Raw genomic sequence first — 21010 nt, 5'->3', positions numbered from 1 at the left:
ACTCTTCTGAGCCAGTGAGAACTGCTCCACGAGTTCTGCTCACCCAAGAGACGAGCAGCGGGAGCGCCAACGAGCGGCCGTTGCAGCGCACTTGTCCTCGTCTAGCCGCGCCTGCTGACGTGTCGGGCGTTTGCCGGAAAGCGCGGGGTCGATCGCGGTGGCCAAGGCAAAGGTCTGACTCTCTCCCGTTTGCTCACGCTTGGACACTCGAGCGCTGTCCAGAAAGATGGAGGGACAGCTGCACTTTCGGCCAGCGCCTGCAGAGCGCTCGTATACCGACCAGTCGCTGCTCAAGTCGGGCGCATCCACTCCCGACGACCCGTTCGAGCCCGCGAAACCGTTCGCGGCTGTCCCGTTCGACGGCGTTTCGAAGCCAAAAGCTGCCAGGCAGGCAACGACGTGGCATGGCAAGGCATGGGCATGGCTTTTGCAGTCGGACAGCGTCGAGGCGCATGGCGTCGGGCCCTTGAGCGAGGAGCAGCGCACTGACAGCAACTTTCTGGGCAACCTGACCATCTGGTGAGGCGTTCAACTCTCTGTGCTGCGCTACAGATGCTCATCGGCGCATCCCGTAGGACGACGATGAACGGGACGATCTCTTGCTTCTCGACGGGCACACTGGGACCGCTCTACTACTCGTTGTCGATGCGCGTGAGTCATCTTAGCTCCTCTGCGGGCCACTGTTACCTTCTGACACCGTCTTTTCAATCAGGACTCGTTCCTCATCATCGTCTTCTGCAACATCTTCTCTTGCGGCGTACCGGCTTACGTCGCAACTTTTGGTCCACGGCTGGGGATGCGCACGATGGGAATTGCTCGTTACAGGTGCGTCCGGATCTTTCGGCCATACAGATGTCAGCTGACGCCCACAATCGGCAGTTACGGCTACTACTCGGTCATCTTGCCCGCCCTCCTCAACCTCATCTCCTTCATTGGCTTCTGCGCCGTCAACTCGATCGTTGCGGGCCAGGTGCTCGCAGCTGTCAACCCCGGTCATCTGTCTACGACCGCGGGAATCGTCATTGTCGCCGTCATCTCGATGTTCGTCTCGTTCTGCGGGTATCGCGTCCTGCACCTTGTGGAGCGGTGGCTTTGTACGTCCTGACATGCTGCGTCGCTGTACTCACGCAGTGCTAACACTCCTCGTATATCGCCAGGGCTCCCCATCATGATTTCTTTCGTGCTCCTTGCCGGCTTTGGCGGTCGCCATCTAGGCGCAGCCACGAGCTTTGCATCCGACATTCCGGCCACTGCTGCCAATGTGCTGTCGTTCGTGTCCATTGTCGTCGGCTTCACCAGTGCGTGCACTTTCCTGTGATTGCAGCTTGTTATGCGACTGATGTGTGCTCTCCATCGCAGTTTCGTGGTCTGGCTGCTCGGCCGACTTCAACACCTACATGCGCCCGAACGTCCCGTCGTACCTCATCTTCGGCTACACGTTCCTCGGCCTCATCATCCCGTGCATCTTGATCCAGATGCTCGGCGCCGCCTTCGGAGCAGCTGCACTTTCGGGCCTCGTTCCGACGTGGGAGGCGGCGTTCGCAGACGCGAACGTCGGCAGTCTCGTCGGTGTCGCGCTTGAGCCGCTTGGAGGGTTCGGCAAGTTCCTCCTCGTCTTGTTCTCGCTCGGCATGATCGGTGCGTCTCGTTGTCTGTCGCGCCTTTCCGCGCGCTTCGTTCCTGACCAGTCTACAACCGTGGCACAGGCAACAACGCTCCGACACAATACGCGTTCTCACTCTCAATGCAGGTCGTTTTCCCCTTCCTGACCCGCCTCCCTCGGTTCTTCCTCCCCGTTGTCGGCACGGCCATCTACCTCCCCATCGCACTCGCGGCCGCCGCGCACTTCTCGGCTGCGCTGTCAAACTTCTTGGGCTTGCTCGGCTACTGGTCGAGCATCTTTGTCATGGTCTTGCTCATCGAGGTGCGTCTCTCGGATCTTGCAGAGGAGAGACGGGCTCGACTGAAGCTGTTCGCCTCTGCAGCACCTCCTGTTCCGCCGAGGACGCTTTTCCGCGTACGATCTCTCCGTATGGGATCGTTCGTCAAAGCTCCCGCCTGGCATCGCCGCGCTCCTCGCCAGCTTGTGCGGCGCGGCGTTCGTCGTCCTGGGCATGGACCAAGTGGTGCGTTGCCCGTTCAATCCGTCGCAGCATGGACAAGTCACTGATATCCGCATGTGCTCAACATCTGCGCTCCGTTCCTGCTCGCTCGCTCCCTCGCACCATCTCTCAGTGGTACCGCGGCGAGTTCGCCAAGTCCATCTCGTACCCGGAGCACCACGGCGGCGACATCGGCTTCGAGACGGGCATGGCGGTCGCCGGCGTGGTCTACCTTCCGTGTCGGTGGCTCGAGCGCCATATCTTTGGCAGGTAGACGACGCGGCGTGAAGAGCGTAGAATCTGTACTAGATCTCATCATCTCCGGGGCAGTAATGGGTATTTTCAGATGAAGCGCAGCATGTTCCCGTGCCCGCTTCATTTCCGGGATAACAGTGAATCTGGCGGGAAGCGCGATGTCACAAACTTGACACAAGCCATCGCGGGAACCAAACGAGGATGCGCCACCGCTCGCAGCAGCGCAGCGCCTGATGAGCGCATTCAAGCGAGAACTTTGCTGAGCCACGATCACAGAGCCGATACAGCAGGAGCGGATCGAGAAGATCTCAGTAGCAATCAAGCACTGATGAAGCCAAGACGAAGCGACGGGACAAGGACGAAGGTGTTCTGGACCCTCGTGAACCGAAAACGGGTGGTACGTGCAATGAAGCAGACGCCGAACGATCGACAGAATGCAGTGACCGAGGAAGAACAGAGGTGTCGCAGAGCGAGTGAGAGACAGCGTGTTCAGCCCCTCCCGCGAAGAAGGCAGGTCGTCGGGGTCGTCGGTCACTTGTCCGCGCCTTCGAGACGCTTTGCTCGGCATCGCAAATCGTGGACGTAGCCATGCAAGACGACCAGGGCGCTCATCGTGCTCGGCTGAAAGCCATCGGATGCGCCAGAAGACGAGGGGAGGGCGCAAAGCTCAAGTTTCGGCTTAGACTGCAGCCGCGCGGCGTGGCAGGCGGAAGTGGCACGGAAGCCAGTGTAGCTCGGACGTCGAGCGGGCTATTCGGAGCGCAGGCCAGCCGTGCTGCGACGATGGGCGGAGCCAGGAGGCTGGCCGCCGCGCCTTCCGCTTTCGGGTCGACGTCGAGCTTCGACCTTGTCTCGCACGCCGTGCTTTGCCTGGCCTGGATCTCGAACGCGCTGGCCCCGAGGCTCGAAGTGCGGTGCGCTGTTCTCCCGCCCGCGCGGAGGATGGATCGGAGTGTCGAGCCCGAGGTCTCGCGCTCGTTCAGGGACGTGGAACAGGCCAGCCCCTGCCATGCGCGCAGGCAAACGCTACTTCCCGAGTGCCTAGCCGGCGCTCTGCTTCTGTCCTGGCTCGCTCGTGACGAAGCTGCTCGCTCCTCCCCTCTCCCCTCAGCTCGCTTTCTCGCATCTCTCGCTCTCACACTTTGCTCAGCTTGCAAGCCAGGCTAGCAGTCGTCAACGCAGCCGCACCCTCGGGATCGCTGCTGCCAAAACAGGCTGGGCCTGCGACGACGACGACGGCACACCGACCGACTGCCCCTCCTTCCGCCTCGCAGCGCGACCAACGGCGCCTTCTACCGCCTGAATCTCAGTCAGCGACTTGACTGCTCGACTCCCACACGGATCGTCTCGCCACCATGGTCGTGTCGTACTTGTCGGACGACTCGCCTGCCACATCCCGCTCGATCACGCCGCAATCGCACCTGCGGCGCCGCAGCTCTGTCACGCATTCCAACGCACCGTCATCCCTCGGGTCCCCTCTGATGTCCCGCGTCGCCTCGTACAACGAGAAGACCGGCGTCATCGCTCTTCCGCCTTCCCCACCTTTGCACGCATGGGACGAGCGAAAGGCCGGGAAGAGTGCACTCGGGCTGTACGATGGCGGAGTGGGCAAGGGCGCACCTCTGGCATGGCGAGCTGCGCCGAAAGGGCGGGCATATACCCTGCCGAGGCCATGGTACACCGCTCTTGCGCTCACGGGTGTTACCATGAGCTTCGTCTTCCTGCTGTCCTACCTCGTTCCTCCTTCGTACGTCAGACTTGCTCTCAGCACGCGTGCAGAGACTTCGGGCTGACAATCGACTGTCCCGCAGCTCCTCCTACCAGCCGACTACCATTCTTAGCCGCGTCCGGAACCCCTCAAAAGCCCTATGCGACCCTTACTCGTCCGCGGGCAAACTTCAGATCGACGAGGACGACGCAGACCGGACACAATGGTCGCCGTTCGACCCGACCTGCCAGCCGCCAAACTTCCTGGCCAAGCTGCGCGACTTCACCGTGCACCACCATCACGCGCACGCGGATCACGTTCGAGCGGCCGACTTCTCCTGGCTGAGCAACAAGACCGCGCTTTTGATCGGGGACTCGGTCTCGCGCGAGCACGTCGACTATTTCTGCCAGCTTCTTGGCGAGGAATCGGAGGTTCTGCGACCGGGTCACCACTGGGCTCCTGCGGCGCCCGTACGCGCCCCGATGAAGGCTCAGCATTCGATCGAGCGGCCAAAGAGGCTGAATCAGCGTGGCTTCCGTGTCGTGCGCGACGCCAGCCGGCCCCGAATCTGCTACATCCCCAAGCTCGACTTCCTCGTTCGCCCGCTTCTCCCGCTTCCTGCGTTCATCAGACTGATCCGTAATATCTCGCAGCTTGTTTCGGTCTTCCACTTCGGCCTCGACCAGGAGGACTACTGGCGCGACTCGCGCATGCCGCAATACGCCGCGCCCGGCCTCTTCGAGCACCGCTTGATGGACCAGGTCCAACCTCTGATCAACAACATCCGCGCCGACGGTCGGCGTACTGCGCCAGACTACGTCGAGATCAACAGCGGGATGTGGGACCTCGCGCGCTGGGCCGAGCAGGACGTCGCTGCCGAGCGCGACACGACCGAGGCGCTCAGCCAGGACCGCATCACCTGGTACCGCTTCCGCGTCGGGCAGATGATGGACAAGGTTCGAAACGCCTTCCCCAATGCCAAGACTCGCCTTTGGCGTACGCTGCATTACCCGACCGACCCGGTTGCCGAGCACGACTACTTCATGGTGTGTCAAGGATCGTCTCCATCCCGGTGACTCGGCACTGACAGCCTTGCCGTAACTTGCAGGACAAGATCAATCCGCGCTCGGCCAACGACTCGGCCCTTGCGGTCTCGTACTTCTCGCCCAACCGCATTCGACAGCTAGACGAAGCCGTGCGGACGCTCGTCCTCGCTTCTTCCGCCGCCTCGCCTGCGTTTTCGTCGCCCGTCGTCGGTTCCGCCGAAGACGACGCGGCCGCCGAGGTCCCGCATCCCGAGTTCCGCCTGAACGAGTTCGGCACGCTCCTGCAGGGGCACGAGGCGCACGCCAAGGACCGCCTGCACGGCGTGCCGACGTACGCGCACGTCCTCTGGTCCGACATTATGCTGTACGAGCTGTGGCGCGCTGAGCGCGCCGGCGGACATGACTTCCGCAGCGGGTAGAGCGATTTGGCCGATGTCCGCCTCCACCTCCTCCTTTCGTGGTCTGTTCGGTTGCTGCTGGCAGCGGTCTTGTACCCTTTCATGTGTATCCCGGAGGCGATCAGTACATTGTAGCACCAGCACCCACTCATGGTCCTTCGCATTGCATGGCTTCTTCCCTCTTCTCGAACACAATCGTGAGGCGAACTCGGGCGCGTCTCACCAAGCGAGACCGGGTATGCGGGAATGCGAACGATAGGCAGGGTGATAGATAAGGTTAAGGCTGCAGGGTGAGAACCGGGGTAACCGCGGGAGGATGATCCGAAAGGGGGAGGAAGAAGACGAGAGCCGAGCAGAGAAAGTCGAAGGTTTGCGGGTGAAGTGGCATGCGCTCAAAGGCTGGGGTATACTCGTAGCGTTGAGAGAAGGGAGCGTCAACGTTTATTCGGGGCTTCGCAGAGCCAGCGACTGAAGGACGGCACGAAAGGACAGCGAATCTAGCCCGAGAAGGAGAAGGGCGGGCTGAGCCACGACTCGTACGAAGACGAAAGTGTGGGATCGGCCGTAATCTTGAGCGCGCTGTTGAGATGACGAAAAGGTGTCAGCTGGTGCACGCAGTGCGGAAGCGAGGCAGAGCGACGCACCGGATGAGGACGCGGTAGCTCTCGCCGTTCGGCAAGGTGGTGGTCTGGCCGTTCTCGGTAAACGTGCCATTGAGCGACAGCTCGTAGTCCGAGTAGCCGAACGGACCACGAACGAGGTTGTCGCGCGGCGGGAAGTAGTCCGGGCGGAAGAGCGCGCCGACGGTGGGCACATCGGCGTAGAGGGCAGGCGTGGCGCGCTTCGCAAGCTTGGACATGCGCACCGTCGGGTTCGTGACGGAGGGGATGGTGCCGTCGTAGTCGAGGGAGGCCGAGACATAGTCGACCGACAGACGGCGCGTTCCGGCTGCATCGACAGGCGACGTCAGCAAGTGACCTTGCAAGAGCATTCAACGAAACGCACCAGCCAGGCGGAAGTAGATAATGGCAGGATCGTTGCGGGCAATGACGATGGCCGACTCGGCAAGGATGTCCTCCCCGACGGCGATGAAGGGCAGGCGCGGGCCCAGGGCGACGTCGGTCGTGTCGAGGACTACGGGAGCAAGGCGTCAGTTGAAACATCTGAGGACACGCAAGTGGCAATGCGCACCGGGCATGTCGACCATGCGTGCGCCGAGGCCAAAGTACGGGACTACAGAACAGAGGATCAGTGCCAAATCGCATGCATGAGTGCGACAGGGCGCACCGTTGAAGGTCTGGAAGCGCTTGTTGATGACCGACTGTCCGCGCACGTTGACGAAACCCGAGAAGAGCGGGAAGCGGTCGACGTCGGCGGGCGAGAAGCCCGGCGCAACCATGCGGATGCTGACGGTGCCCGTCGCACCCGCGGGGATGGTGAGCTCGCGCGGCGAGAAGGTCGTGCGCACGACCTTGTAGTTGCTCTCGTTGGGCACAGTCGACGGGATAATCTGGTTCGAGGCGCCCTGTGTTGAAGATTGCTCGTCAGCGATGATCACAGAAGGGCCAGCAAGAAGAGACCGTACATCGTTGTAGGTGACGATGTTTTGCGCGTACGACGCGCTAAATGTGTACGTGACGGCATACGGGTTCCGGTTCTCGAGCGTGAGGATCTGCGGCTGGCGGTAGTTGGCCGTGTCGTTGAGCTGGATCGCCGACGGGCTGAACAGCGTGCGGGCGGCAAAGGCGCGGTTGACGTCGATCTCACCTGCTCGCGCGGAGCATCAGCGCGGCGGCACAAGCAAGGCAGGAAAAAGGGGCGACGCACCGGCACCCTGGAGCATGACCGTCTCGAGAGCCGAGGACCCGACGGCGTTCGGCACGAACTTGGCCGAATTCTGGAAGATGCCGCGAAGCTGGGTCGGCGTCAGGTTCTCGCTGCGACGGGCCGCGAGGATGAGCGCGTAGGCACCGGCTGCGGGCGGGACCTGGATCAGTCAACTCCGGTCCGAAGGAAACGGGTTGCCCCAGGCGCACCGAGGAGCGGGGCCGACTGGCTAGTGCCGCGCATGATGCCGAGTCCGCCAGGGACGGTCGAAACGATGTCGGTGCCGGGGGCGACGAGCGAGGGGTAGAGGTACAAGTCGTTGGTCGGGCCAAAGTTGGAGTAGTAGCTGCATCGCGACTTCAGATCAGCGGAAGCCCTACCGGGAACACGAAGCGGACCGACGTACGCAATGGTGCCGCCCGACACGGTCTCGCGGACGTTCGGGACGAGCGGGCCCGAGGGGAAGGTCAGGATCTGGCCGTTGGGCGAGGCGTTGTAGTACTCGAGGAGCTGTGCAGAAGCAGTCAGCGACATTTGCTCAAGCTTTGACGATGGCATACGCACCTTGAGACCGTCCTCGTAGCGAATGCTGGCGACCGCAGTGAGACCCGACGTTCCGACGTTGAGCTGGGGAATCGTGAGCAAGCCCTGCGTGTTGGCGATGAGGACGACGCGACTGCACGGAAGCAAAGTCAGCTCTGTGAGGCGACAGACAGATTCTGGAGATCCTCACCCGCCAGCAGCGCCGACATTCTTCTGCTTGACGGTAAAGTCGCAGCCGCCGCGGCGGACGACGACGACGCGGTTGGTGAGGTCAGGCGTCGAGCTCGGAAGCGCCGTGCACGCGTCGTTGGCCGGGGTCTGGCTCGTCGACGTGAAGTACAGGGTGTACTGACCCGGGAGCGCGAACGGCATGGGCGAGGTGTAGGGGATCGGGTCGCGGCCGGCGACGAGGGCGTTGTAGGCGGGGAGGTTGACAACGTCGCTGCGGCGCGGATTTTTCGAGTGAGCGGCGCAATAAGCTTAGGAGGAACAGAGGATGCGACACACGTAGCGCCGACACCGGTAGAAGAGAAGCCAGCCGCAGGGGCGTTCGAGAAGAACAAGCCCTCGGTACGGTCGTTGCCGGCCGAAGCGACGACATGCACGCCTCGGCTAGCGAGGTACTCGGCGATAATCTGCGTGACTGAGTTGTTGAGGAAACCGACGGGCGTGCCGAGCGAGATGTTGATCACGTCGACGTCCTCGGCGAGGGCGCGGAGCATAGCGGCGACAATCTACAAAGTACGGGTTAGACTGTTTCTTTCCGAGCTTACACAAGCTGGGAATACGTACAATGTCGTCCGCTGAGAAGTCGTTGCAGCCAGCAACCTAACAGTCACAGCGTGAGAAGGTCAGCAAGCAGCTCCCATGCGCGCAGATGGTTTGCTTACGCGGTAGTGACCAAGAGTCGCCATGGGAGCGGCACCTGCGCGCGCGGATCACGTGTCAGTGACGCATCAGCAGAGAGACATGGTCCTGCGGACGCACCGACCACGCCATACTCGTTGGCGAGAGCGCCGATGATACCGGTAATGTGCGTGCCTGTGCAACGAGAGTTAACACCGCTTGACGGCTACAAATTCATCTGATGTGCGGTGTCACGTACCGTGAGTCGTGCACGTCGCGACTGTGGAGGCGAAGGCGTGTGAGGAGGCGGACTCGACACTATGATTCAGAAGAAGCACGCACAAGGATCCTCGCTCGGCGTCGGCGAGTTATCGCCGTCATAGTCATCGCCGACAAAGTCGTAGCCGAACGAGATGTGGCAGCCCTCGCCAAAGCAGCCGCCCAGGATGGGGTTGGTGTAGTCGAGGCCGCCGTCCAGAACAGCGATCTGCGTCGCGCCGCCATGTCAGCCTTTGGCGGTCAAAGCTCCTACAGCACAGACCGACGCACCTTGACGCCCTGGCCAAGGTAGCCGGCATTGTGCAGCAGATTGATGTTGGTCTGGACGTGCGGATAGAACGTGCTGCCGCGGTACGCAGAGGCAGGCGGGATGGTCGACGCGCGCTTCTTCGACACCTGGCCCGACGCCGAGATGGTGATCTTGGAGCGGGCGACGAGCGAAGACGCCACGGGCTGGAAAGTGTAGTCCGAGATGGAGTCGACCGGGTCGCGCGGAAGCTGGTACTTGCGGATCGGCCAGACGTGCTGTGCCAGAGTCGCAGGGTCAACCAGCAGTCCCACGGCACCATCTGGCAGTGCAGAACGCACCTTGACGCCCTCAATCTTCTGCAAGTCTTCGATGGAAACACCGTCGGCCACCTGGATGCTCGCGCCGTGGAAGACGTCGGGAATCGACTCGAAGCGCTCGCGGACGGTATGCGAGTAGCCCGAGTGCTCGACGGCGGCAAGCGTGCGACTCAGCGCCTGGAGGGAGCGTGCGAGAGAGGGTCAGCGAGGATCACTGAACCGACGGACGAGAGGGAAACGACGGACAGCGAAGGGCGTGAGGCCGCGCTTTGCGAGGGTCGCGGCCGAGGCGTCGACCTCGAGGATGAAGCTGTTGGGGACGACCTGCGCTGCTGCGCCGAGCGTCGAGGATGCGCCGTCGGCATGCGCGAATGCGGAGGCGCCGGCAGCCGCAGCGCAGAGCGCGCCGAGCGCGACCAGGAAGCGGGCCATTCCAGCAGGGGAAACGAGCGTGGGGAGGTCAAACGAGTGTCGGTGCCAGGCTTGGCGTGGCGTGCATGCAGCGCTGCCCAGAGAGATGCGGGCGAGGCGAGCGACTGTCCGATGCTCGGCCGGCGATCAAGCCAACGCGTCCCCGTCGCGTGGTCGCTCTGCCCTTTTTCTCGCGCTTCGGGCGGTGCACTGCACACTGGGCGCCGCGGCACAATTCTGTGTGAGAGTCCACACCCACTTCTGCCGCGAAACACTCAAGGATGTCGTTCTCCTTCCTCCCGATCAGCTCAAGCCCGTTTCGTCGATGCCGCCGAGCTCTCGCGCGTCTACGGGAGAGCGCAAGAGGTGGTCACAAATGAGCCGGAAGGAAAAAGCGTTACATCCAGCAACCCGCCCTGCGAAGCTCCGCTCCAGCTCGCTGCACAGGCGCGCACAGCACGTCGACCCGCCCGTCGAGTGCACGGTGGCGCCGCTGCAACGGCGTGGAGAGGAGGACAGGAGGAACGGGCGCAAACAGAAAGGCAAAAGGGGGTAAAGACATGCGAAGAGGGGGTCAAAGGAGGGCCAGGCGAGAAGGGTTCGCCTAGACTTCCAGGTAGTCGTACTGGAAGCGGAAGTCGTTCTTCTTGCGCTGGCACCAGCTCCCTGAGAACGGCGGACATAAAGTCAGCCACCCACAGCACGGTAAATACGCGTCGAGTGGTCGGGCGACACGATTGCTCGAAGATGAAGCGGGATGCGGATGAACGCACCTTCCCAGTCGAAGTAGAGGTACACGCCCTGCTCGTACGAGTCGGTGATGGTCGTCGGCTCGTTTGCGCGCTGGAACCACGTGAGGTACTGCTTGTGGAACCGCCACGACTGCTTCTTGAGCTCGTTCGCCGCAAGGAACCTTTGCGCGCGGCGTAAAGTCAGCCTCGACGGTTGCATGGCAGGTTGCGGAGGGAAGAGAGCGCACTGGAGGTATGTCCCCGGGCAGTAGTAGAAGATGTAGAAGAGCGTGTCGACGTCGAGCTTGGCGAACAGCGCAGGCGACGCGAACTGGCTCGACGGCTCTTGCGGGTAGTACGTTGGGGTCGCGTAGGGCGTGCGCGGGACATAGTACTTCGGCCTGTAAAGGAACGGAGAGTCAGCTTGTTGTCGCAGCAGAGACGACCGCTTCAAAGCGAGTGAGAGCACGCACTTCTCGGCATCAAGCGGTTGCGGCACGTTCGACAATCCCGCCTCGAGGACCTTGTCGATCTCGCTCAGGTCCTGGTCCCTCCGCATCGCTGTATCACGATATCGCTCGCGTCATCGTCAGCGCTCGACCGCTCCGACCGGCAGACATGGGCAAGCGAGGGTCACGCACACTTCTGCTTGGCGCTCTCAAAGCTCGTCACGAGGTCGGCCAGGCTGCTCGGCAGCCGCGCCTCCGACTTGGACGACTGCTGTGGCCCAGCGGCGGTCGCGGCTTGTGCCGCTGCTTGTGCCGCTTCGCTCGAGGGTTCGGATGAGGCGGTTTCGTTAGAAGGCTGGGACGCGGGCTGCGGGCGGGGAGGGTCAGATCGTCCGGGCAAGCACGGGTTCGAGAGGGGAATGGAAGCGCACGTTGGCCGAGGTCGAGCTCAGCGACGGACTGGGCGCTGCGGGCGCTGCCAGTGCCGGTGACGGTGCAGCCGACGACGCCTGGCTCGCGGCTGCCTCCTTTGCCGGCTCGACCGGGGCGGCGGTCGGCACGGGCGATGAGGGCGAAGGTGCGCTTGCTGCGGGCGGGGCGAGGCCGGGCGGTGGCCCGCTCGCGGACGCGCCGGGCGACGACACAGCAGGGGCAGCAGTGGACGCAGGCGCTGCAGATGCGTTCGCGGCGGCGGCGGCAGCGGCGTAGCGGATGGGCGGCAGTGCGGGTGCAGGCGCAGACGACCGTGCGGGAGTGGCGGATGCGGGACCGGAGACTGAGCGAGAAGGGGTCGAGGCGGCGGCGGCTGCAGGAGGCGGGCGGGACGATGCGGCGTCGAGGCTGGGCTTCTTCTGCGGTGTTGCTGCGACGGACGCTTTGGGCTTCGCGGGCGTCTTCTCCGGCTCGTCTGCCTTCTTCTCGGCCTTTGCTGGCGTCTTGGGTATGGGCGGGACTGGAGGCGGTGCGGGCTCGTCGGCCACCGAGACAGAGTCGTGCGACGACTGGTGGTCGTCCTGCACGATGCCGAACATTTCCTCCTCGTCCTCGAGATTCAGCTCGTCGTAGATGCCCTCGTCCTCCTCAAAGTCCTCCTCCTGTACACAACATGAGCGTCAGAGATGGTAGGCAGGGCGAGTTGCACAGGAACGAGCGACGCACCGTATTGCTCTCGACAAAGTACGCGATGTCGTCCTTGACGTTGGTGACCGAGTCGGTCGGGAGGTTGCCGTTCTCGAGCAGCCGCAGGATGAGCTCGAGGCGGTTGACGTGCCACGACCTGCGCTCGTTGAGGCGCTCGAGCTCCTCGAGGCGTGCCTCGCGCTCCGAGTCCTTCTTCTTCTGCTTGGTGCCCTGGATCGTCTCGACCTCGGCCTCGGCCTGCTCGACTTGTCGCCCGAGCTCCTCGACCATCGACTGGATCCACTGGCACATCTCAAGCTTCTCCTTTTCCTTCGGGTCGAGCTTGGTGGCCGCGTTGAGCCCCTCCTTTGAGAACGCCTTGGTCTTCATCTCCTTCTCGCACGCCTTGAACCGTTCCATTTGCTGTGCGTGGCATCTATGGAAATCAGCTACTGCATACTCCCCGAAGTTGCACAGAGCGGAGACAGCAGGACGCGTAACGCACCGTCTCGATCAGCTTGCGGTTGTCGATCAGCGGCTGCTTGTCCTTGATGTCGTTGCTCGCCATCCATGTCTTGATCTGGTCTCGCAGTCGCTGGAGCTTCTTGATCTGCGTCTTGAGGTCCTGCTCGAGCTTCTCCTTCTGCGTCTGGTTCGACGAGGCTTGGATCTTGTCAAAGATCTGTGAGGCGCGGGTCGGCGGGTCAGCCTGTGTGGAAGCGAGACGCGAAGGCGGGAGCAACGCACGCCCTCGAAGACCTCGACCTGGTGTGCCGGAGCGCGAGAGCCGACAGAGGGTCAGAATGTACAGCAGGTAGACTCGACACAGAGGAGAAACGCACGCCCTCGGAGACCTTCTTGAGCGTCTTATCGATCTCGGCTGCGTGCGTTCGAGGTGTTAGCGCCTGTCCTCGCTGCGTCGTCGGAGCTGCCCGGTGGCTGGGGTCGCGGCAACCGCACTGCGGTCCGACAGCGCGGTGCAGCTGGAGACCGCTCTAGCCGCTCTGAAAGACCCTTCAAAAGGCTGATCCACCCGGCCCTGCGCCCGCCTGAGGCGCGTGCCGACCGGAGTGGGCGAGTGGAGATGGCGCGGTGGAGACGAGACGAGACGGGGGCGGGCAGGCGCACTCTGCAGTTTCCGCGCAGCCATGGTGGGCGCGAGTCTGTGGACGCAGCTGCTGCTTAGAGCTCGGCGCACTTCCTGGCGCAGAAGAGCGACGAGAGTGCGGTCGAGGGACAGCCGGCGAGGCGAGCGATGAAGACGGAGACGGTGACTTCTCGCAAGGTGCCTGGGGGAGATACACACTGGACGTCTGAGGCAGTAGCACTTGGCGAGCCGCTACCGGAGAACCGCCAAAGGGCGATCTCGCGATTTTGACATTGTCACCACGGCGGGATGAGGACGAGGAGGGCAAAGACATGACAGCCTGCCGAGCAACTACGCAAGAGCGACAACAAGATACATACGTACAAGTTGTGACCCACCTCCGCCGCCAATCCCTGCAGGTGCGCCAGCTCATCCACGTCCTGCTCCTCGTCCCGCAGTCGCCTTGCCCTCGTCCAGCGCCCTGCGTAGCTTCTCGATACGTTCCCGACCATTCAGACTCCGCTGTCCGAGCACTTCGAGCGCGGTGTCGAGCTGGGAGCGTACGAGCTTCGATAGTCGCGTGAGGGACGAGGGCGAGGTGCGTCGCAGGTGCGAGAGGCGCTCTTCGACGGCCCTGCAGGGGGCAGCGTAGAGAGTGATTGTCAGTGCGCATCTTTCCACAGCGAAGGAAGGGCCAGAGCGCACTTCTGTATCCGGTCGTCGCGCGCAAAGAAATAGAGCGGAACAGGTTCGGCGGCGGGCAGCTGGTCCTGCACGACGCTCCACAGGCCGAGCAGGACCAGGTCGCCCGTGCCGTTGGCGAGGTACTCGTCGACGCTCGCGACCTGGCGCTCCTTGAGCTCGCGCGAGACCCACTTGAGCATGAGCCCGCGCGCCGTCTCGACGGGCTTGGACGCGAGCGGCGTGCGCAGCGCGAGCGAGAGGGTCTGCGTCGACGAGTGGAGGAACTTGGTGCCCTCGAGCATGACGATGACCTGGAGGAAGGACGATAGGAGCGAGGTGTCGTTTTCGTGAGAAGAGAGCGAGGCGGTGACGGCGATCTTGAGGTTGGCGCGGAGAGCTCGCCTGCGACACAGGAAGCTGTCAATAGCTGAAGAGCGCACAGATGGAGTGAGGCGCACAGGGTCGCGAGCGTGGACGGCTGCAAGTCGGCAAGGTCGTCGTCTGGCAGGTCATTGACCTTCCGGCTCATTGCGCCAACGAGGAAAATCTGCACCTCATGGTGCGACTTGCCCTGCCGCAGGGCATACACGAGAGGAAGGGGCGTGCCCGAGACAAGCAGGTCGAAGCTCGAGAGCTTGATGTCGTTGAGCGTCATGAGGTCGCGCCGCTCTATCGCACGCAGGACCTCGAATGGCTCATATTGCCCCTTCTTGTTCAGCCCCTGTGACTTTCTCCGCCCGCCGAGCTTAGCAAAGAAGCCTGGATTTGGTTTCGAGTCGCCTGGCGGGCTCGAGTCGGGTTGAGGCGAAGGTTGGGCGTCGGCGGGAGTCTCGATGGCAGTCTCGAGGGCGGATTCGAGGATCTGTTGCTTGCGCGTCGCTACTGCCTGTTGCTCTGCGACCTTGCTGAGGTGCTTGAGCGGCGGCAGACTCCTGCAGATGCACTGAATACAGACAGAAGCAGTGAGGCGGTGCAGGAACGAGGACGAGGCGAGATGACGCACGGGTGCGGTGGGCAGTGGACGGTGTCGCAGGCGGTGCTGTGGCTGCTTCCCCTCAAGCGCTGCAATCCACCCTTCGTTGTTCATGTTTGCGACGAGTCCAAGGAGCGTCGGCTCGCCGTCTCGCTTTCGCCACGCCCGCACTCTGCCCAGAATGGCCGCCAGTAGTGCCGACAAGACTCAGGCGGTCCCGCCGACCCTTCCACCAGCGCTCCCAGGAGTCACAAAGGTGCACTCGGCGTTGTTTCCGGATCAGTCCCGACATTCACGTGGAGCTCACTCGACGACGACGCCCTCTGCGCAGTTTGTGCATGTTCAGCCGACCGTTCTAACCACTCGTCAGAGAGTCAGACGCTTCCTCCGAGACGCAGAAGGGCGAGACGCCGCCCTCGTAAGCACCTTCCCCCACTTGGCCTCTCGGGACAGTCGCGCTGACCGCGTACGTCGCGCACTACGGTTGTAGCGGCTACTTCAGTACACGCTCAGGCTTAGCTTGTACCTCCGCAAGTCGGCCTTCACCAGGTCGCTCCACGTTCGCCTCCTCGCCGTCGTTTCTGCTCTCGCGGCTCTTCGTCGACTTCTTGCACTGCATCACCTCGCTTCGACGCTGCCTTTTCCTCCCTTTCAAGGCAGTATCAACGATTCATCGTCGACCGCGCGCAAAGCCGCCCAGCCACCTTCGCCCTCCCGCCTCAGCCAACTCCTCTCGCTCCTCCGCTCGACGCTCGACCTCGTCGCCCTCCTCTCCGACAACCTCTACCTCTTCTCGCGCCTCGGCCTCGCCCCGCTCTCGCCGCGCACGACCGCCCGCGTCGACAAGCTCTCGGACTACGCCGCCCTCGTGGCCGCGCTCGCCGGGCTCGCGCAGGTGCAGAGCGCGCGCGCCAAGCTGTACGACCTCGGGCGGCGAACCCGGCGGCGCGCCGTCGCGGACGAGAAGCGGCTCGAGGAGCTCGAGTTCTGGGAGGCGCGCAAGGGCGAAGGAAAGGCGGGGGATGCGGTCGAGCGGGCGAGCGAGGAGAAGAGGCTGCGGGAACGGATACGCGTAGAGCGGAGGACGCTGCGTGGGCTGAGGACGCAGCTGAGCGAGCATAGGTGGGAGCGCGTGCGACTGGTTGCCGAGGGGGTCTTTGCGGGTGCGGCTTGCGACTGTTCCCTCCTACCGGCGGTTCCGCGGCTGACGGTTACCTCGACCAGCTTACGACGCCCTTGACCTCGAGACGGCTTCCGAATCGGTCAAGAGCTGGGCAGGCGTCACTTCCGCGAGCATCGAGTGCGCCTCTTCCTGCTCAGCCTCTGAGCCCCGCGCTGATTTGGACGGCGGGCAGGTTCTTGCAGGCTTGGCTGCGGCATTCGGCGTCTTTGCGAGCCAAGTAAGGTCAATTCGCCCGCTCTCAATCTGTTCAAAGTCCGAAGGAATGGTGCGGATGTGTGAGAGCCTGCCAAGCGATCGCAAGCCAGGTTGCGTGTGCAAAGGGCATGCATTCGCAAGGTGAAGTTCGAGCCCATCAACATTCTCCGCGCGCGGTAGTACAAGCAGTGCTAGAAGTGCGAGCATATCCCTCGTGTCCAGCCCAGGGCGAGCACACGTGAAGCGGAAGCGCGAGGTTGGCGGACGAGCGAGTGAAGTGAGGTCGGAAGTGTTGGGCTTGACGAGCGAAAAGGGCTGCGCCATCATCCCATGCTTGCTGGCGCCCGACTCACAGCGCAAGACAGAAAAGCCCGCCGTCGCATTCAACCGAGGCGACGCGCAAAGAGGAGACAGGCGAGAAGGCGTAGATAGCCAATTCGAGCGAGCAGACGAACCAAGCGCGAGCAAGCACACCAGCCGCCAACTCATTCGACGAGATATGCTCAGCTCGCTCGACCGCCAGCGCATCTCTCCCAAACCGTGGCGGGCCACGCAAGAGGCGAGCGTGCCCAGCCAAGGGGTTCCCGTAACACGGCCGGTTACAGATTGCAAAGGGTTGGGGTGGACCGCGGGGTGCGTTGCAGATGAAGAAGGACTGTGACGACAAGTGAACATTCGGACGACAGGCGAGAAGAGCTGCGGCGTGCGGCGGAAGAGAGCGGGTCAGCTCCTCGTACGGGCGGATATCAGGGGTAGGTGGCAACGCACAGTTTACTCCTCGGCGGTCGTACGCGTGTACACGAGCTGCGCACGGTGGTGGATGACGGGCTTGATGTGGCCCTCCTTCTCGAGGTGGCGGATCGCAATGCGGGCGAGCGAGCTGTGGACGTTTCGCGCGTCAGTTGGCAGTTTGTGGGCCGTGGGGCTGGGTAGATCAACGCACCCGTTGATCTTGAGACGCTCGATGAGGACAGACTGCGGGCGGAGGAGCGGAAGCGAAGAGGGGAGTCAGTGCCGTTGCGGGGAGGGGCGAGTCGAGGTGGGCATCAAGGATCCGCTCGCTGGCGAAGAGACGCACCTGCAAGGTAGACACGAGTCAGTATGATGCACGTCTGAGGGGGTAGAGAGAGAGAAGGTGCGTACCTGCGAGATCATCTTGAAGGTGGGGACCTCCTTCATGATGCGGTCAAAGGTGGGCTTGTCGCAGATGACAGCGTTCTGCGCCTTGTCCTTGACCTTGCCCTTGCTCCACTTCTTCTTCTTGGCCGAAGCCTTGGACTGGGCAGAAGCTCCCGCGGCGGCCGCTTTCGCCCTGTCGAGGTGGGCAAGCGAGAGCGAGGTCAGCTCAACATGCTCGAGATCGGCGGGAGGCGGGCAAGTGCTGGTCGAGGCAAAGTGACTGTGCTGATGCTGGCAGCGCAGCGCAGGCAGCGGCAGGAGTGGCGGAGGGGAGCCGGCGGGTTGCGGCGGGTCGCGGTCGAGCGTCGAGGCGAAGCTGGGCCGCGCCGGTTCCGCCGCCTCGCCCGCTCCGAGCGCGATCCAGCCGCGCAGATCCCGCCAAAAAAGCACCAGCACGGTCCCAGTCTGCCTCGTGCGCCCCTGCAGGGCGAGCGCGCGTGCGGCGCGGTGCCGACGAGCTTTTCGACCTCGCGCGCTCGTTGAAGCGCGAGTGCGGGCGGGCGGCTGGGCGGCGGGTCGGGGCGGGGAGAAGGGCTCGAGGAACGCAGCAGCACAGAGCACGGGACTGACATTGTGAGTGGTGCAAGAGACGAGGGGAAACGACGGCCAGCTTCGACCCGCTCGCCGTCCCCCGTCGCCGCGCCTTCCCCCTCTCGTCCTCGTCTCTCGTGCGACTCGCTGGGGCAGTCTGTCAGACGGAGTCCCGAGTAGTTACTGCAGACAGGACCGTCAGTGGTCCGCGGCCATCGCGCATCCCCTGCGGCAGAGCGTCCGCTGCCCGGCTTCCCCCTCTCACGTCTGGCTCGTCCTCTTTCTTCCTCGCAGGCTGCAATGGACTAGGCAGACGTTAAGTCAGAGTACAGTGCACTAGGCTCAGAGCTCTCCCCGGGCAAAGAGCAGGCCGCCGTCCGAAAGCGGCAACGACTCGCCTCCTCGCGAGAGACCCGCCTCGTCTCGCCGCCGCCGCTGCCCGTCCCCCGCTCGTGCGCCTCTGCCTGTCTGTCCCGAGCACTGCCAGAAAGGACAGTGTCAAGAGCTGGTCTGCTGCACTCGAACCGCGGCTACTCGTGTCGCTGCCCGCACCCGTCGTCGGTGCCCTTCGCGACGTCAAGCCTCTCCGCCCCGCCGCCTCGCCTCGTCGCTTGAGCGCGCTCTCCTGCAGCCCAGACGGTAGCCTGACTGCAGCACTCTAGGCCAGTCACTTCAGGTGCGCGCATCTCGCCCTCGTCGTACAACCTCTCCGACTCAGCGCCCCCACTCGGGTCCCTTCCCAGCTCCTCCCGCCCGCTTCTCGCTCCTCCAGACTCGTGAGGGCACCACCAAGTCTTGCACACGATACAGACAAGGCGTACTGACCGGCGCACGCACCCACAGCTTTCCCCCATCTCGCCCGCCTCCCCTCTGCCCTCGCACGCACCGCTTGGTCTCGCTCCCGCCATGTCGCTCCCCTCGAGCTACTCGGCCATCCTCTCCGAGCTCAACCGCGAGGTCCTCCGCGCCCAGCCCTCGGACCCGCTTCAGTTCTGCGCAAACTGGTTCGCCCAGCGCCTTGAGCAGGATCGCATCGCCGTCCGCTCGGGCGCAGCCGCAGGCGGCCTCGCCGGCTCGGCGACGCAGCGCTCGTCCGTCGACGACTCGAGCATGCGCGAGGCGACCCCGCCGCTCTCGGCCAAGTCGCTCACGGGCGAGACGCCCGGCCTCGCGCGCGCTGCCTCGCCCGCCGGCGTCGGCAAGCCCCCTCTCTCGGCGACGTCCGCAGGCAAGGCCAAGCAGTCGAACCTCCCCTTTGGCCAGGGCTACGCCTTTGGCGCCCCCGCTGCGGCGCGCAAGGACGACCAGCCGTCCCCCTTCTCCGAGTACCCGCCGGACGGCGGGCCCTTCTCGCGCGGCGGTCCCTCGTCCTCCTCTGCCCGTGCCGCCGGCGGCGCTCCTCCGTCAGGCTTGCGCGGTGCCAAGACCGGCTCGACGACCCCGCCGGACTTTGACTCGCCCGCAGCGTCCAGCGGCGCGAACCGCTTCAGCCGCCAGGGTGCGCCGCCCGTCGCGCGCGCGGTCGGAGGCAACGCGAGCGACACGGACGAGGACGTCGAGGACCCGCGCGACGACCCCAACTTCCACCCGGGCCGCGCGCCGGGAGGTCCGTTTGGCTCGTACGGCTCGTTTGGCGGCGCGGCGGGCGGGCCAGGAGGCGCTGCTGCGGGTGCTGCAGGTGCCGCGGCAGGGGCCGCTACGCCAATCGTCAACTACAATCTCGGGCGGCGCACGTCGGTCAGCGCCGAGTCGCTCGACCCGGACGCGGCGACGCAGGCGCTGCCCAAGACGGTGATCCCCAAGAGCGCGTCGCAGCGGCAGCGCATCGAGAAGGCCATCGCCAACAACCTCTTGTTCCGCAACCTCGACGAGGACCAGCACACGGACGTGCTCAACGCCATGAAGGAGGTGACGGTGCAGGCCGGGACCGAGGTCATTGTCCAGGGCGCCGTCGGCGACTTCTTCTACGTCGTCGAGGAGGGCACCTTCGAGGTGTGGGTGCGCGGCCCGCCGACGCACACGTACGCCGGCCCGGGCCAGAGCATGGTGACGCACCCGGGCGAGGAAAAGAAGGTGGCGACGTACGGGCCGGGCGGGTCGTTTGGCGAGCTCGCGCTCATGTACAACGCGCCGCGCGCGGCGACCGTCGTCGCGACGTCGCGCGCGACCATGTGGGCGCTCGACCGCGTCACGTTCCGCTCGATCCTCGTCGAGCACACGTCGCGCAAGCGCAAGATGTACGAGGCGTTCCTCGGCGAGGTCTCGATCCTCCAGGAGCTCAACGCCAAGGAGCGCGCAAAGATTGCCGACGCGCTCGAGGAAAAGGTCTACGACGAGGGCGAGGTCGGCAAGAACTTCTACATCATCGAGTCGGGCCGCGCAGAAGTCACCAAGCGCCGCAAGGCGCGCGACGGCGTCCTGGAGGAGGAGCTCATCGGCGTCCTCGGCAAGGGCGACTACTTTGGCGGTGCGGCTTGCTTCCGTTTGCCTTCTTGCCCTCTCTCACTCTCGCTGACGCACCTTTCCTTGCATACAGAGCTCGCGCTCATCAACTCTGCCCCTCGCGCCGCGACCGTGCGCGCCAAGCCGGGCGAGGGCCGCCTGCGCGTCGCCACGCTCGGGGAAAAGGCGTTCACGCGCCTGCTCGGCCCCATCATCGACATTCTCGCGCGCAAGGCCGAGCGCGCGTACGGGCCGGGCGCGGCGGTCAATGCGACTGGGTCGGCGGGCGTGGCGTCTGCTGCGGGCGACAAGCGCGAGAACTTTGGGAACCCACCGCCGGGTGGGAGGGGCATCACGGTCGGCGGAGGGGACGCTTGAGGCGGCTTCATCCCTACTCCTGCACGCCTCTCTCGGTCCCTGTCTCGTCACAAACACTACCAGCTTGCTTCCCATAG

The 21010-nt window shown here is 64.0% G+C and overlaps 8 protein-coding genes across 8 annotated transcripts; 4 read left to right on the top strand and 4 right to left on the bottom strand.

Moving 5' to 3' along the window:
• Positions 1–226: 226 nt before the first annotated feature.
• On the top strand, positions 227–2376 carry JCM10292_000696 (uncharacterized protein; the record flags this gene model as incomplete). Its single annotated transcript, XM_076650900.1, has 9 exons — positions 227–519; positions 576–651; positions 713–825; positions 880–1094; positions 1158–1298; positions 1360–1638; positions 1707–1924; positions 1986–2126; positions 2236–2376. 9 exons carry the CDS (start codon positions 227–229, stop codon positions 2374–2376), a joined length of 1617 nt encoding a protein of 538 aa, XP_076503581.1.
• Positions 2377–3712: 1336 nt separating this feature from the next.
• Positions 3713–5530, top strand: JCM10292_000695 (uncharacterized protein; the record flags this gene model as incomplete). Its single annotated transcript, XM_076650899.1, has 4 exons — positions 3713–4104; positions 4169–4661; positions 4719–5111; positions 5174–5530. 4 exons carry the CDS (start codon positions 3713–3715, stop codon positions 5528–5530), a joined length of 1635 nt encoding a protein of 544 aa, XP_076503580.1.
• Positions 5531–6006: 476 nt separating this feature from the next.
• On the bottom strand, positions 6007–10003 carry JCM10292_000694 (uncharacterized protein; the record flags this gene model as incomplete). The annotated part of the gene is made up of 20 exons (XM_076650898.1): positions 6007–6088; positions 6154–6457; positions 6515–6643; positions 6701–6742; positions 6797–7034; positions 7095–7276; positions 7337–7483; positions 7546–7682; positions 7743–7846; positions 7901–8012; positions 8070–8321; positions 8387–8613; positions 8672–8707; positions 8770–8804; positions 8867–8920; positions 8985–9005; positions 9068–9212; positions 9275–9529; positions 9593–9748; positions 9818–10003. The coding sequence occupies 20 exons, from the start codon at positions 10001–10003 to the stop codon at positions 6007–6009; spliced, it is 2844 nt and encodes a 947-aa protein (XP_076503579.1).
• Positions 10004–10586: 583 nt separating this feature from the next.
• JCM10292_000693 (CNOT2/3/5 family protein) lies at positions 10587–13431 on the bottom strand (the record flags this gene model as incomplete). The annotated part of the gene is made up of 11 exons (XM_076650897.1): positions 10587–10648; positions 10756–10895; positions 10962–11114; positions 11187–11274; positions 11355–11529; positions 11594–12256; positions 12321–12704; positions 12787–12963; positions 13029–13046; positions 13124–13161; positions 13410–13431. The coding sequence occupies 11 exons, from the start codon at positions 13429–13431 to the stop codon at positions 10587–10589; spliced, it is 1920 nt and encodes a 639-aa protein (XP_076503578.1).
• A 366-nt stretch (positions 13432–13797) lies between these two features.
• Positions 13798–15139, bottom strand: JCM10292_000692 (uncharacterized protein; the record flags this gene model as incomplete). The annotated part of the gene is made up of 4 exons (XM_076650896.1): positions 13798–14002; positions 14074–14454; positions 14511–14995; positions 15056–15139. The coding sequence occupies 4 exons, from the start codon at positions 15137–15139 to the stop codon at positions 13798–13800; spliced, it is 1155 nt and encodes a 384-aa protein (XP_076503577.1).
• Positions 15140–15206: 67 nt separating this feature from the next.
• JCM10292_000691 (uncharacterized protein) lies at positions 15207–16429 on the top strand (the record flags this gene model as incomplete). The annotated part of the gene is made up of 5 exons (XM_076650895.1): positions 15207–15281; positions 15357–15443; positions 15516–16188; positions 16250–16325; positions 16381–16429. The coding sequence occupies 5 exons, from the start codon at positions 15207–15209 to the stop codon at positions 16427–16429; spliced, it is 960 nt and encodes a 319-aa protein (XP_076503576.1).
• Positions 16430–17174: 745 nt separating this feature from the next.
• JCM10292_000690 (eS25 family ribosomal protein) lies at positions 17175–18154 on the bottom strand (the record flags this gene model as incomplete). Its single annotated transcript, XM_076650894.1, has 4 exons — positions 17175–17283; positions 17347–17378; positions 17547–18002; positions 18149–18154. 4 exons carry the CDS (start codon positions 18152–18154, stop codon positions 17175–17177), a joined length of 603 nt encoding a protein of 200 aa, XP_076503575.1.
• Positions 18155–19019: 865 nt separating this feature from the next.
• BCY1 (cAMP-dependent protein kinase regulatory subunit BCY1) lies at positions 19020–20933 on the top strand (the record flags this gene model as incomplete). Its single annotated transcript, XM_076650893.1, has 2 exons — positions 19020–20580; positions 20650–20933. 2 exons carry the CDS (start codon positions 19020–19022, stop codon positions 20931–20933), a joined length of 1845 nt encoding a protein of 614 aa, XP_076503574.1.
• Between the last annotated feature and the right edge of the window lie 77 nt (positions 20934–21010).

Source organism: Rhodotorula paludigena (assembly GCF_050403205.1).
Source record: "Rhodotorula paludigena JCM10292 DNA, Rt_paludigena_JCM10292v1_ctg42, whole genome shotgun sequence".
In the NCBI taxonomy this organism is placed as follows: Eukaryota; Fungi; Basidiomycota; class Microbotryomycetes; order Sporidiobolales; family Sporidiobolaceae; genus Rhodotorula; species Rhodotorula paludigena.
The sequence above is the reverse complement of the archived record's forward strand: the minus strand, read 5'-3'. Positions and strand labels throughout refer to the sequence as shown.